This window comes from Amblyomma mixtum, chromosome 4 (genome assembly GCF_055824585.1).
Source record: "Amblyomma mixtum isolate Tamu chromosome 4, ASM5582458v1, whole genome shotgun sequence".
Taxonomy (NCBI): domain Eukaryota; kingdom Metazoa; phylum Arthropoda; class Arachnida; order Ixodida; family Ixodidae; genus Amblyomma; species Amblyomma mixtum.
In genome coordinates, this window is record NC_143015.1 from 147,235,822 (window position 1) to 147,251,412 (window position 15,591).

The 15,591-nt window shown below is 48.1% G+C and overlaps 1 protein-coding gene and 1 pseudogene across 8 annotated transcripts in view; one reads left to right on the forward strand and one right to left on the reverse strand.

Annotated features, from left to right (window-relative positions):
• Positions 1-5,063: 5,063 nt before the first annotated feature.
• LOC149348673 (uncharacterized) lies at positions 5,064-9,120 on the forward strand (annotated as a pseudogene).
• Positions 9,121-10,667: 1,547 nt separating this feature from the next.
• Positions 10,668-15,591, reverse strand: part of LOC149348674 (uncharacterized) — a 60,421-nt gene continuing 55,497 nt past the window's right edge. For 7 of the 8 annotated variants that reach the window (XM_089588247.1, XM_089588245.1, XM_089588243.1 and 4 more), the window contains 2 exons: positions 12,330-12,470; positions 10,668-10,817 (listed from right to left, as the gene is read on the reverse strand). In XM_089588247.1, the coding sequence (XP_089444373.1) occupies positions 12,367-12,470 (104 nt within the window). In that variant the 3' untranslated portion in view covers positions 10,668-10,817; positions 12,330-12,366. Of the gene's footprint in view, positions 10,818-12,329; positions 12,471-15,591 lie in introns of those variants that run through there. The other variant, XM_089588249.1, reaches the window with a different exon arrangement.

Here is a 15,591-nt window from a genome sequence, read left to right on the forward strand (position 1 = left end):
TCTCTCAAGAGCCCGAGCCAGCGCTTGTCGTCTGTTTTCGTGCATGTCGGTGTCCATGTTACGGGGGAGCGGGGAGACCCAGAGCATATTGCGCCACAGTACTGGGATACGCTCCGCCTCCTCTGGAGTACAGTCGTGTTGGATGTGTAAGCGGTTTAGCAGACGGCGCCCAGGGGCCGTCTGCATGAGCCGCGTGTAATGGTTCACGAGGTGGGCCTCCCGCAGCTCCTGGTAGGAGCTTAGCAACCCCAATGCCTTGAGTTTGGCATTAGAGGTACCCACCGGGAGATCCAGGGCTCGCTTAGTTGCCTTGCGGATGATGGCGTCTATTCGCGCCTCGTCTTGCTTAGTAGTGCGGAGATATTGCACGGCGTAGAGGATCCGGCTAGTCACGAAGGCATAGACGAGCCGAAGCGCGTCCCTGCCCCGCAGACCGCCCCGCTTGTTGGAAACACGGCGGATCATGCGCCCTACCTGTTCGCCTACTCTCTTGAGTTTCACAATGGTGGAGTCCGGTCTGAGTCTGCGGTGAATGAAAAGGCCCAGAATACGGAGCTCCTCCACCTCGACCGCATAGCCAAACTCACAGAGCAAGCTGCAGCGTATGCTGCCGATCTCTCAGATTCAAATTGGATAGCACGCTGCGACGCCGCAGCTCATCAGATGAGCTCGAAGGGGATGTGGCGTCTCTTTCGCAGTCTAATCGACCCCTCCCAAACGAGAGGGGAGACGCAAAAGCAGCTCCGGCGGGCTCTGCAAGGGTATCAAGGTACGACGGCGCAACTTTCGGACACTCTGTGTGACAGATATCTCTGTCGTACGGAGGACCCGCCAGGGCCTGAGTACATGTACTCTGGCAGGCCTAATGAAACACTTGATGCCCCTTTTGAGTTGCACGACCTTAAGGCGGCCTGAGCAAAAATGCGCCGGGGTACGGCTCCGGGACGGGATCACATAACAGTGAACCTGTTGGCGAACCTACCGGACTCAGCCTACCTCCATTTATTAGAATACATCAACCAGGTCTGGGACGGGCGTCCACCCCCTCCCGAGTGGAAAACGTCACTTGTGACGTTTATCCCTAAACCAGATAAGGCCGTGAATACGGACAACCTGGGGCCCATATCACTGACCTCATGTGCGGGAAAGTATATGGAGACGATGGTTCGGGATCGCCTCTCTCCATACCTGGAGAGTAAGGGCTTCTTTGCAGTCACCATGTTAGGGTTTCACCCCCACATGTCTGCACAGGATGTCCTTCTCCAGCTGCACAGGGATGTAATACGACCCACAACTATGCAACACAATGACAAAGCCATCCTCGCCCTTGATCTGAAAGGGGCTTTCGACAATGTTAAACACGGAAGCATCCTGGTCAACTTGAGTTCTACCGATTGTGGGGCTAGGGCCTACGCGTATGTAAGAAATTTCTTGCCTAATCGCCAGGCCTTTCTTCGGATTGAGGGCGTGGAATACGGCCCTTACATGATCGGAACACGGGGTACCCCTCAGGGAGCGGTGTTATCATCACTCCTGTTCAACATAGCTATGATGCGCCTCCCAAGCCAACTGGCCCGGGTGGAAGGCATTCAACACGCGTTATATGCAGATGACATTACAATTTGGACCACTGAGGGGAGCCTTGGGGACATGGAGGTCCGCCTTTAGCAGGCCGCTTCCATAGTCGATGCGTATGCTATTGACTGTGGGCTCCAATGTGCTCCAGCGAAATCACAGCTTCTGCATGTCAGAGCGAACCCAAAGGATAGGACAGCAATTCACATGTCTCTGTCAGGAGGTCCGCTGGGGGAGCTGGGTGAGCTGCCCGCCAAAGCATATACCTCTCATGACACATCAGACAAGCCAGATTTACACTCCAAGAACTGCGTTGCTAGCAGAACCTTTTTTTACAGATGATATGCTTATAATAAATTAAATTACAAAATTTATATTTCATGCAATAGGGCCAAGCTGTTGGATATTTTCTACGGAGCTTTATGACATCACCTTGTCAATTTCCCCAAAGTTTGTCGTTTTCATTACTATTTTACGCTTTTTCGGTACATGGATCATCCTAACTTTCTGCGAAAAATTTGGATGATGATGATGTCATCAGGCTTAATGGCACGTACTCACGGCAGGCGACTGGCCGGGGTGCATCGAAGAAGATAATTTTCTTTGTTTTTCTTTTTTCCCATTTGTTCCCCGCGCTTCCTTTTCTTTTCTCTCTTCTGGATTTTAGTGTTTCTGGCTGCATACACAACAGTGCTAATATTTCTCATAAATATTTAATCAGAAGATAACCGAGGATAGTTGACAGCAAAGAACATGAGAAGGATCAAGGAAAACAAAGAGGTCGAGAACAAAAACATTGAAGGGTGAAACCGACGTGAAGGTTAAAGGCACATTTAAGCTGTCCAAAGATATCATTTTGCACCGGTGGTGATATTGCATTTAAAGTTTCAAAAAACAACAGGCACATTTTCAAAAGAGTAATCCTCAGTGGCAACTATTGCCACGTAGGTATATTTCGCTACCGGTTTAGAGACGTGGCCAGTATAGCTACCAGGGTGGAAAAAGACGATGAAGTGGAAACTCCCCCGACGCCGCTGGGATCAGCACCGAAAGACAGCGGCCGAGTGCAGCCCCGTTCCTCGCCATCGGGTAAGTATCATTTCTGAGCCGCTCCTCCCCTAGCCCGTTGTGCACTTTATCGGTCGCCTATCAAGAAAGAGAGTAGTCGGTTTATCTTGTGCGAATTGCTAGAGGCCCGTGTACTGTGCGATTTCAGTTCACGTTAAAGAACCCCAGGTGGTCGAAATTATCCGGAGCCCTCCCCTCCAGCTACCCCTATAGCCTTAGTCGCTTTGGGAGCTTAGTCGCTTTGGGACATTGAACCCCATAAACCAAACCAAACGAGTTTATCTTGGGGATAACTGACGAAGTAACGCATCTCGTCCTCACTGGAACGTTTTTCTGGTGCTAAGTGTCATTGTGCTGCGTTTTTAACCTAGTGATTCCTGCGCCATATCATTACAAAGTGCTGCGCTTCAGACACCAGCGAATTTCAGTTTCTGTGCGCAGGTCTCCTGGACGCAGCTTTTTGCTGTGTGGAGCATATGTGTTTTATGATTCGATCGTAGGACATGCAAGAAAGCATATTCTTTCCAGGAAACGTCCGAGCTAAATGCTGTTTTTTCTGGGGGAGGAGGGGGGGGGGGGGGGGGGGGGGCACTTCTGGAGGCAAAAAAAAAAAAAGCCGGGAAACATTTATATTTTGAGTGAACTGTTTCGAGAGCAGCTTCATTTAAAAATCACCTTCAACCTTATGAAGCCTGGAGAGAACTGTCAGCTCCGTTTTTACTTGGTTTTGTGCCGACAGCAGCACGCATAACTGACCATAATATGAATTATAACTGCACGCAGCTCTCAGCTGCATTACCGCTTATGTAATTCCCTTAGGGGGGACTTTTAAGGTAATAAACTGAACTGAACTGAAACCAAACAGTGTGGTCTCGGGCACTGCTTCGCCAGCCAGTGGATTATTGTAAGCATTAGAAACCGACACACGGATGCCACTGACGGAAGGAGCAGGCAATATTGTTTTAGTGTTTGGCATGTTACCCGCACGAATCTTGGAGTTCGAAGGCGTGCTATGTATATTTAAGGTTTAGAAGTATGTCACCTTCATATAATTAAGATGTAATTTTACATGGGGTAATTCCTAAGAGCAGGTTTTGATGACAACCAGTGGGGTGAAAGTGTCGACCACCCTCAAAAGCGTCGTGGTGGAGCAGCGCAAAGGACGGAGCACAAGAAACAAGGAAGGACGTACACAGGCGCTGAGAAGGCTGGGGCCAGAATGGAGACAGCTTACAGAGCCCGATGAAAAAGATATGAAGTTCAGAAGAGCAAGTTCCTGGGCTAGTTGATCCTCTTGCATCGTGGTGGAGCAGCGTAAAGGACGGGACACAAGAAATAAGGAAGGACATACACAGCGCCTGTGTACGTCCTTCCTTGTTTCTTGTGGACCGTCCTTTGCGCTGCTCCACCACGATGCAACAGTACCAACTAGCCCAGCAACTTGCTCAAAAGCGAGCATTTCATTATCATGGTTACAACATAACGTGCAGTGCCCCAACTAGCAGTATGTTACGATTCACTACGCCCCTGACACCGTTTTCCCATATGAAAAGCCTCATACCGCTCTACCCTTACGAAGAACCGCATGCATTCCTATTATTGCAGCTTGCAATGACAATGCAGTGAGCTGAGTGACCCGCTATATTTACTGCACTCAGGACCTATTCAAGTGGCTGCTGTACTCTATCTAACACACGAATATTTCAATGGCTTACGTAGTGTGGTGTGTAACAGTGACAGTATCTCAAGTTGCACAATTGCAAACTGCGCGGCAATACGCCATTGCTGATTATAAACACTGCGTCGTGTCTTCACGAAGTGGTGACGATTGCTTCCTCACTCTGACACGCCACGAGGTCCTCGAAAAACACAAATGGAAAGATTTAAGTCCACCCGTGCCATGAATGCAATATTGGTCGGTGCTCGAAAACCACTGTCGCCACATACTGCTCGCAGTATTCAATTAAATATTGTTAAAGGGTGACTTAAAATATATATCTTTAAAGCGTAATGATGCCTTATGTCTTCCCACGCGATAAATCTGGTACCGACAGCTACGCAGCCTGTGTTCACCTTGCCACGAGACCGCGAACTCCATAGACCGCCGAAATAATGTGATCCCCGATGGTACCTTCCTCGAAAGAATTCTCCTCGCCACTAGCTTGTGTCGAACAATTCTCTTTCGTCATGCCACATTCAGGGTGACTGCTTATCTTAAACAAGTTCCTGATTTTACAGATACTGCTTTGAATACCTAAGTCATATTTACAGTCCACGAGCGATGTGCTAATGAAATAGGGAAGCACGCCCCTCAGGCGCTATTACTTGCGCGCAGTGTCAGTTAGGCCGGGCAACCCTGGTTATCACGCTACTCTCTTGCGCAGATCCAAAAGACGGACACCACAGGGCGCGAAAAGGTCATGAGGCCGCCGGAGCAAGAGCACGGCCAACCAGAAGTAATACTCTTGGGCAGCATCGAGGGCATCAGCGGGGGCTTCTCCGGAATCGCTCTAAACTACCGTGCCCCCTGCACTGGTTCCGAACAGCGAACCTGTCACCTCGCCTGCAACATGTCGGCATGGAATGAGATCCTTATTCACGGGCGTCTAGAACTGCGTCATCTTCCAGGGACAAGCGGAAACCTATGCCTGTCTCGTATAGCTGGGAAACACCCACGCCCGGAGGAGATCGATGAATTTCAAACTCGCCAAGCTGCAACCCTTTTGTACTGGCTGCTGCATGAACACCCCTGTATTACCTCGGCGCACGTTCATTTAGACACCCTTGGTAAGCACGCTGCAATCGCCTCTAGTGCCCTTAATTTCAACACGTCGTTGAAGCAACTCAAGCTACGCTTTTCACGTTCCGACACCCCGGAACGCCTTACCGCGGTGATCTCCACTTTATGGCGTCTAGAGCAGCTTGAATGCGACTGCCTCGAAGACTGTCATTCAAGGCTCTTGGCAGCACTCTCGCAACTCCTGCATACGACCACGTCTCTTCGAACCCTGGATATATCATCAGTATGGATCGAAAGCGACCAAGCCGCACTGAAATTTTTCGCCGCCCTTAAAGTAAATTCGACCCTGAAAGAGCTTTCTTTCCGTTATGATGCGCGAAGGGCAGCATACCGCTCTGCCTTTAGCGATTACCTCCACAGCACAACCACGCTAGAAACCCTAAAGATCATTGCATCTTCTGACTCCAGCAGCTGTCAAACTTCAATTCTGGAAGGCCTTTATGCAAACGGAAGTCACCCTTGACTTTTTCAGAATTGATCGCAAGAATACGGAGCTCATGGCAGATGTTCTACAAAAGAACGACGTTTTACGCTGTCTGCATCTCGGACCGCTAACGGGAATGGGTCAGTTTCAACCTCCCAATATAAGCGGCCGCTTTCTCGAAGCCATCATACGGAACGAAACCTTGGAAGAACTAAGCATACCGGTCCATATCTGGGAGCCGGCACGATGGTCGCGGCTCTTCAACGCGCTGGCATATAAAGAAAAAATGAAGAAACTAACCATCCTGACTTCTATGTGGAACGCTGAGCTTTTGCAACATATCTGCAGCGTTCTTAGTGGTACCGGCGCAGAACAGAAGGTTTGCCTCGGAAAATACTACGTTGAAGGCGACATCAGCGTCGTCGAATGCAAGGCGGTTTCCGAAATCTGCTTCTTAAGCGGAACGCGAGACGACTTGGAACGCGGCGTTCTACAGTTCCTGCCGTCTTTGAACCACATAACAACGGTGTCAGTCGCTGTCTCCAGAAGCAATTTGGCCCTTTCATCTGCCGTCGCCAATTACGTTCGAGCAACCACATCGCTTCGAGCGCTCAAGCTCTATATTTCATCCGGGGAGAGCCCAGCCGACGCGGCAGAAATGGGCTGGGGAGTAATCCTCGATGCACTCTCTCAAAACACAAGCGTCACCGAACTGTTCGTTTCCGTGAGTAACATATTCAGCATGGATGAGGAAGACCTGGAGAAACTGGAGGATGAAGTGAGGAAAAGCAAACGCATCCGAAGCGGAGAGTTCTCTTTTGAGATGCTCGCCGAAACTAGCGTGTTTGTTCGTCGGCTGTCGATTGGAATTGGTGCAAACTACACACTGACCAGTATTCTCCTTCGCACCGGGATGGAACCGACCAGAGAGTGGTTCGCTGTGCTGGACGCCGTGCGGCGCAACTCGGACCTTGTGACCCGGGCTGCCCTCTTTCTGAAGACAACGCGATGGGACAAGTACGTAATCGCCGGTTGCTGGAGGTGCTATAACGCAGCTTTTCGTACAGTACGAGAGTGGCGTCGAAGAGTTAACCTTTGACCCTATTCCACCAGTACTCTTGCGTTTCAGTTACTACAGTGTGGCGAATAATCACTGGTTGAATAACTAGGTCACAGATACTTCTGCATACCTGCCTATCTCTTCGGTCTGAGAAGTACCGTGTTTGCCAAACGTAACCTGGCCGCACGTTTTTTTCTTTCTTAACCGTGTAATATAACAGTAGCAACCGCCTTTAGTTCGAAAATTATGCAATGTAAGGAGACCCTTTCTGCACACACTCTGAGACCTTTCGGTGCTTAGGAGTGCCGTAAGAACTCCACTGTGTGGCTTAAATGGAGAGCACTTTGTTTGGCTACTTTTCGCAAAAACTGTACTTGCAATCGGCTTGAACGAAGTTGACTACGTCTAAGCGATGATGCAGCGGTACTACTCACGTTTCAGATGCATTCGGCGCACCTACCACCTATATGAAAAATGTTCTCTCAGGTCACGCCACTGTTACCTGATAGCTTCTACCATGTGCCTCTGAGCTCCTTTGTTCATGCTCCAGCACTTAACACCGAGCACTTAAAGGTAGTGTTCGAATCGACTCTAGATATGAAATTATTTTTGTACTCTGCCATGTTTTACTTTTTCGGATCGCACTTTTAATTGTCTTTGCTCTCACCCAACAAGTTTTTTTAACGCTTCTTTAGGACTTCTATTTCATCACATTTAGTGGACCCTTTACTGTATTCCTTCTTGAACTAAAAAATATTGTGACGAAGACGAAGCTGGCAGTGGCGCGGGACGGAGCGCTCGCGCTAGGCCAGCGGCCATTAATCATCTGATAGCCATGGTTCACCACGTCTCATTCTTCGGCTGGCCGCCGCGTAACATTTGGTGTGAGGTGCGGGGGTCCCTTCATCGCCATCCTGGTCACAGAGCTTCGGCGTCCTGGGCCTGCCGTGGACGTCGGCAGTGAGTACCTGGTCAGCGCCGCACGGCCGTCCCCCAGCCCGCCCGACCTGAACCGACCTTGACGCTCACCCCAGCCCCGTCCCCCGCCCGGACCACACTACACGACGACCCAAGACCCGACGGACCCAAGACCCCACCGACCCAAGACCCCACTGACTCAAGACCCAAACGTGAAGACACCGTCCCCCTGCCTCTGCCGTTCGGTGCGTCCAGAGACCTCGGCCGTCAGCTCCTGGCACCCTACGGCCCGGATGCTTCGTGGGCCGGGACTCATTCTCTCATCTTTCTCATCGTGGCGGCCAGCACTGCACCATCTTGTATATCTGTTCAACCCTCCACTCAAGACCATCGCCATTTCGCCCGTCTCTTCGTCACCGATCGGGACAATCGCTCGGAGGCCCCGGGTAGTGTGACGAAGACGAAGCTGGCAGTGGCGCGGGACGGAGCGCTCGCGCTAGGCCAGCGGCCATTAAATCATCTCATAGCCATGGTTCACAACGTCTCATTCTTCGGCTGGCCGCCGCGTAACAATATCTACGCCTTCAGAATTGGCGAATAACTTCGCATAGCACAAGCATTGAAAATTCCGCGGCAGCAACGCTCTGCACCCCGTCTAGGGAATCATTTTGCCGTAGATGTGTTCGTACCGCACTGCTACAAATGCGGAGTACCTATTTATACCAGACATTTAGATGTTTTTGTTTTGTTTTGACCTTTTAATTATTGCACTGGTAATCTGATTTTTCGCCTATGCCGAAGCACTGTCTTGGTCTCTCTGGAAATGTCGTAAAGCTTTCAAATACACAATTAATACCCACCTTTTATTCTTTATTAAACCATAATGAGCTAACACTTAATATTTTTAGTAGTTTCTCATAACAATATTGTTACTACAATACAGACACTGCGCCTCAGCCCTCGAGCCGGTCGCAAGACACCCTGCCCTCCTTCAACAGTTGGCTGAGCTATTGTCTGTCAACGATGCTGAGGCAGCGGCCATTGTTCAAAGTGGCCTCCTCGCCTTCGAGGACATGGACGATTTCATGCGAATCACTGGCGTCGTCAAGCAACGAGTGGTATGTCATCCGCGCGAAGCCGGTATCATCCAGCTGGATGAGCTTAACGGGGACTGCTGGCACCACGTCAGAAGATATCTGGCCCTGGAGGACATCAAGGACCCTGTACGCCGTATGGGCACACCGTAATCAAGTTTCATGCAGGAATGCCTTAACTGCAGAACAGAAAAATTTGCCGTGATACGGTGCACCATTACTTGTCATTACCTTTCTTTTTGCTCTAGTTATCTCCTCCGGGAGTTCGCTTGGACCATAAAGTACGGCTACTTGAGCTAAAATCCAGTCTACTGTGCTCTTAGTATATCAACATTAAAGAAACTAAGGAGTCTTTAATCCTTTGGATGGTCACTTCGACTGCAATGAAGGTTGACTCTCACACCAGACATCATATTCTCTTGCCCTTCTCATACAGGATAGTGTGCCCAAATCATGTGGGTGCAAACTGAAACTAGTCGCAGTCATACACCCTTTATTTACGGGCCACAATCTAGAGTTTAGTTTGTTCATTAACGCTTTATTTTAGTCAATATGCTCCGTTAAGAGCCTTCAACGCACATTCTTCATCCTGCACCTGCCACAGGACATTTTCTGGGGCACGTACGCAGAGGCGACAAAGGTTTGAGAAAAATTGCTACTGCCTTGTCAGAAAATTTTAATTTAAATATACGTCCTATGATGAAGAACAGGAACTGGGGCAGAAATGTTTGATTTCAATTTCTGTCCCTGATTAGACGTCCAGAATCTCCGAGAAGAGCCGTCCAGAGGCCGATCTAGGATGCGAACCCAATCAGACAAAATTCCGTCACATAAGTAATCGTTCATAGCGTACAGACTACAAAGGCTAATAGCGCATAAAATGAAGCGTGAGCAGGACAGTTGAAACTGGAACAACTAAATGAGTAGATTTTTATTGAAGAAAGTTATATAGGGCAGACCTTCATTTTCACTTCGATGGCACGAAGACCACAAAGGGGGGGGGGGGGGGGGGGGGTGATTATAGACTGCACCTTTAATTCTCTCTTGTTATTTTGTGCTCGTCTTTACCCGTTTGTTTTCCTGCTGCCATTTTCATTCGACGCTAACAGTGCATGCGCACACTTACATGCTCCGTACCGTATGGTTTACAACATGTTGCAGAAAACAGCCAATTCCTTAATCGGAGGTCACAAAAGTAAATGTTAATGCTGCAATTACACTGAAGAAACTGAAGAGCATGGTGACCCTTCGGAGAAAACTGACAAAATTATTCACTGTTTCGGTCGTAAGGCTTCACCAGCAATTTAGGTGAGCAGGTAAAAAGGTTATCCTTAATGCTTTCAAATCGTATCCTAAAATCACGCGTCTGTGTAACTATATTAAGCACGGGTTTGTAACAATGAGCTTGGACGCTTATTGCGCTCTGAAGCGGTTACTTCAGATGTCAGTGGTATTCCTTGTGAAAAACAAGGTGTGAACTCAAAAGGGAACAAAACGTTTCAGATAATTTTCAATACCAGCGAAGAGGCTCTTTGTGGATTGAAGCTATAGTGGCATATTGGTGTTCTCAAGAAGGCCCTACGAAATGTTAAGGAATGGTCATGCGACAGATGGTGACGTAGCGCTATGCAGGTACCATGGAAAAAGAACCATCGCTCGCTTGCATCAATGGGGATATACGTTCCTGCGAATTTCAAGCGCAGTCAATATCACGTGAGTAGTATAATTTAATGCATAATACTTTAACAGCGTTGCTCGAGTGCTTGATTATAGGCTATTTTCTAAATAATTTATGCAAGGCGTTGCAGGGTGCTTGGTCATTATCTTCTCGTGCTGCCTTTGTTTGGTCCAAGTAGAAGACAGCAGACACGTAGTTTCCTAGAAAAGAAGTAAATGTTGGTGGGTAAGACAGGCTTTCGGAGTGATCTCCTAGAAGCGCTGGTCTTCTAAGAAAAAGGTTCCTGCGTGACTTTCTCACTTTCTATCTATGCGCTACACAGTGCTGCGCTTAGCGCAAACAACACGGTAACTTGGCTTTGGTGTCTTCAAAATTGAATTAAATATTTGTCTGAGTGTCTCGTCGTTGCTTTTTGCCATAAAACTATTAGAAAAAGCTAAACGCAAACAACACATAGTCTTAATATGCCAGCTATATAGACTGCGGCACTCTTCAAAAAGGTCGCCGCGCACAATTTCAATTGTTCTCAAACGTTTCGCGACATTTAAAAAAATTCTGCACCTCGATTTAGGCTTTTCTAATTGTATACTTCTGGCTGTATTCAGTGGATGCCCAGCACTTCTGAATAATAGCACAAGGTAAACTCAGCGGTATGACTTGGCGCGATTCAGTCCTCTTTGGATTTGCCACAAAAGGGGGAAAGTGTCGAAGGGTTTCGTGCCCACTGTTCGTTCGGGTAGGGGTATTGCGTCGCCTGCCCCACTACAAGACGGTTGCAGCGGAACTTAAGGCTGTTTTCAGTATTGGTTTATGTAGGATGCTGAGCAAAATTTTCGGCAGCCGTGTTGGGTGCACTATCCCTTTTATTACTAGTGATACCCTCTTGACTGATTTTTAACCTTTTCTGATCGTCACAGGTTACTGTATAGTCCCGCAAACAGTTGTACGGTCCCCTTAAGTCATTTTGAGCAGACATTGAAAACACTACAGGAACTGCAACAGAACAATAGCTTCTTTTTTTTTCACTTTTTCGCCAGATATGTGATGACATAGCCGTGAAAGTTTCAAGGCATGCGTTAACGTCATGGGTCCACCGGACTTGCATTCCACTTACAGGTTAGGTTAGTTTACGCCGACAGGAATTAACTTCTGGATTATGACTTTGCATTAATAATGATCATCAGCCTTAGGACGCCCTCTGCAGGACCAAGGCCACTTCCATGTCTTTCCAATTAACAAAACCGAAAGCTATACCGCGGCATCGCATTTCTCGACAACCCGCGCCTGCGCATACGAAAACACCACGAAGGCGGCACCAGTCGCTTGTGCGTTAAAGCGAGATCTGGTAAAGCGGATTCGAAGTTAAGCTGTGAAGCGCCGCTGACTGCCCAGTCCTTTGTTGCGCGGAGCGACACAGCTTGCAACAACATCAAAACAAAATGAGGGCCGTGTCTTGGCTGCCTTGATATTTATATTAGCCCGCTGCCAGCAAGCTGCGAAACATCGTGGCAACAGAAATTATAAGTTAGCTTTTCTTGCTTATTTACTCTAAACGTTATTAAATCGGATTTAGAGGCCGTTTGTTTCATTATTTGGGGTGATTAATAACAGCGAATCTAAGGGTACTTGCCGGGGAATCAAAATTTGTACGTTAAACCGAGAACTTCGTAAAATCACGTTTCGTTAGATGGAGGATTAACTGTAATACTCACTTGAATATTTCTTTTGATTTTGATTGAAAGCTTCTTGCTAAGGATTGCACAGACACACATCACCTTTGCACTTCGCCAACTTGAGCAGTTTCTTGCCAATTTGTATTTCACAATATTCTTGACATTTGTTTTGAGTACAGTCTATAATCAAAAGAGATGTGATATAATGTACTGAACCGTAAAAATATCTGGGCCGCCTCATAATCCATGATGGCAGTTAAATGACGGCATTGCTCTTGGAAGCCAGGAATGCGGTCGCTCCACGGAGCAGCTGGAAGCACAGCTCTCCAGCTTTCTTTACTTCTACAAATACGCGAGCAGTTAGCATACTGCAACATTTGCGCCACAGTGCTGCACATGTACGATACTTCCCACGTCGTATGTGGCTACTGCGTCCCCGCACAACAGCAAGACCGCCAACAGCACTACACGCCAGGGCACTCGCCTCTCAATGTATTTTCCGCTCACTGGGATTACCTTCCTTTCTTGACAATGCCTACGAAGCAGGCTGAAGGTAAAAGATAGTAAGGGGCAATAAAACAATGAGAAAACACACCGGGTGGTTCCCGTGGTTGAATGCGAGATGTATCAACAACTGCTTGTTAGTGCAAATGTTAATTGTCATCGTTATAGTCTCCCATCCTGGTACAGTGCGGGCCACGTCCCAAGGCGACCATTTGTGACGTCAGTTTTCTCGGACCAGGCAGCGTGAATCGGTACCATGACGCGTAGCAGTGACGTCAAACGAAGGCATACGAGTTCAAAACTCTGGAAAAAAGTGACTGTTTGATAGGTGGTGTCTGGCCACGCCTTTCAATGACTGGCCGGTTTGCAAATGGCAAGAAAGCACGAAGGAGGAAACAGGAAATAAACAAAACAATTTCAAACGCGGTAACTAGGTCCTTGATTTACAAATCAGCCAATTAAAGAAAACCAGTTAAGAAAGCAAGACCAGATGCCACTCTGGCTTACGGGGGGAGGGCTACGACGCAAAAAGTTTCTCCTGTCCTGCAGAGTGAAATGCAGCTCATTGGCCCGCACTAGAGTCAACCCCGTGACACATATTGTGCACACGCAACCTTTTCTGATTGCAACGCTACGGCTATGTTGATACATTAAAAAAACACAGAGGGGTAAGAACGGATTAAGACATCATCTAGCGCATTCTCTTTAGTAAAAGAGAGTGCGCTAGAGAACCGCTTACTCCATTTTATTCGAGTGTAGACGTATTGTTGTTTCAAGCGTAATCGCCAGAGTCGCTGCGCTGAGAGAGACACATCAGCAAGAGGTGGTCAACCTACCAACGCAGCTTACTCAAAATGAACAGAAATATAAGCAACTGCAGAAACCATTTTTAACTACCCTCACCAAACCAGCAAATTTACTGTCGGTGCGCCGATGTCCTCTAAGAACATATTCAAGCACACTTAAGCACCTACCTTCATCAGAGCAGACATCTGCACTCTCTTTTTGATCATGGAGCATACCACGGAATCAGAATAGAACAAACGGCCGCATTCCTCGCTGGCGTGAAGTATACGGAGAAACCATCCATTTTCGCCTCATAATTACAACTAAAGGATCGCCGAGCTATACACTGTAAATATCAAAGAGCTAGTACACTCCGCTTCCTCCATCTTCCCCCTTGCTTACAGCTGACTCGCCGCGAATTTCAAAAATCAGACAAGTGAAAACAGTCTTCTGCCTCGTGAACATTACAACCATTACGTTTTCAACCGCCATGGCGGCCCCTGCTGTGGAATAAGAGCGCCTATCCGAAGAAGACACAAAAGTCGGTCCTATTCAGGCGCCATTTTGTCACCTTAAAAGAAAACGTGTAAGGTTCATAGGAGATTTAGGACTCCGGTCCTGCTACACTACGCCCAAGATTATGGCAGCTTCTGGTGCTACACGTCACCCACGCGTTAGCTAGCGGCAAGACCGCGCTGATAAGCAGTCTCAAACGGACGTTGAAACATTGACTTGGAAGTTTAGGTTCTCTATCTGTCTCTGTCGAGAATTTGTGAATCATCGTGTCTTCGGCCGCGAGCATTAAAGTCTCACCAGCAAGTTATTTTCGACATTGTTCCTTTTATAACGAAAAAAAATTGAGGGGCACTTTGTCTAAAGTGCGTAGAGGCGAAAGCGTTTCCCGCACCACTTTGACTGCCACTGTGGCGCCAGTGACGTCACCCTTGATGATGTCACACATAATTAATGACTAATTACTATGTAATGAAAATTCCTAACTGATGGTTAATTACTGATTAATGACTAAATGCTAATTAATGATGCTTAAGCTTCGTCTTTCGCAGTGAAACGCGACAGCGTGTTGTAGCGCTGCCAGGGACTCCACGGAACGCCACCGCCTGCTTGGCGCGATGCCTTGCCCTTTGAACGCAACGCTTTTTTGAGGAAAGGAAATGACGCAGTAACTCTGTCATCTCGGTGGAAAACTGAACCGCACCGTACAGGAAGAAAGGAAAAGGGAGTGAAAGAAGAAAGAGAAAGAGGGGTCATAATGAAAATGAAGAAAATGAAAATTGCATTTGAGGAAAGCAAACGAAGCAGGAACTGTCACACATATCTCGGTGGACACCCTTCAAAAAAATTAGCTGAGGTTTAGCTTTGGTTAAACCCGGTAGGTTGCGTAAGCACAGCGCACAGCGCGCCCGTCTAGCAGCATCCTGAGGTCGCAGTTTAGCAAGCCGCCGTTCACGCTCTTCATCGGTCTTTTGGGTCCACTGTTGCTTCCTGGCTGCTGCAAGTCGCCGTAGCTTCTCTTTCTGTTTATCGGGCAGCATGTCGAATGAATCCAGTGTTGTTGCTGTTGTTGAGACTGAGACAAGGATGAAAAGGAAAGTGCACGGGCTTGACGACTGGCTCAAGCCGAGCCACCACGGCTGTCACGTGCAGATAGAAGAGAGTGAAAAGATAAGAGGAAAGAGTAAAAGTGTAAAAAGGCGCGCGGCGCAACAACCGCGTCCACCGAAGCGGACGCTAGCTGAAAAAACGGATAAGCGGCGGTAGCCGCGCCTCCTGTTGTTGTTGTTGTTGCATCCCGGCGGTGTAACCACGTTTGACCTTTAGCATGACCTCCGCTGTGACGTCACGCCAGAAGGAGAGAGGCAGAGCCCCAACTCGTCTCGTCGCGGTCGTCCCGGCGTAACCACGCCGCGCCGTGCAGCAGCTGCGCGCAGGTGCCGCGAATAAAAAAGAAGAAATAAAGAAATAAAAGAACAAAAAGTAAAAAATAAAAATA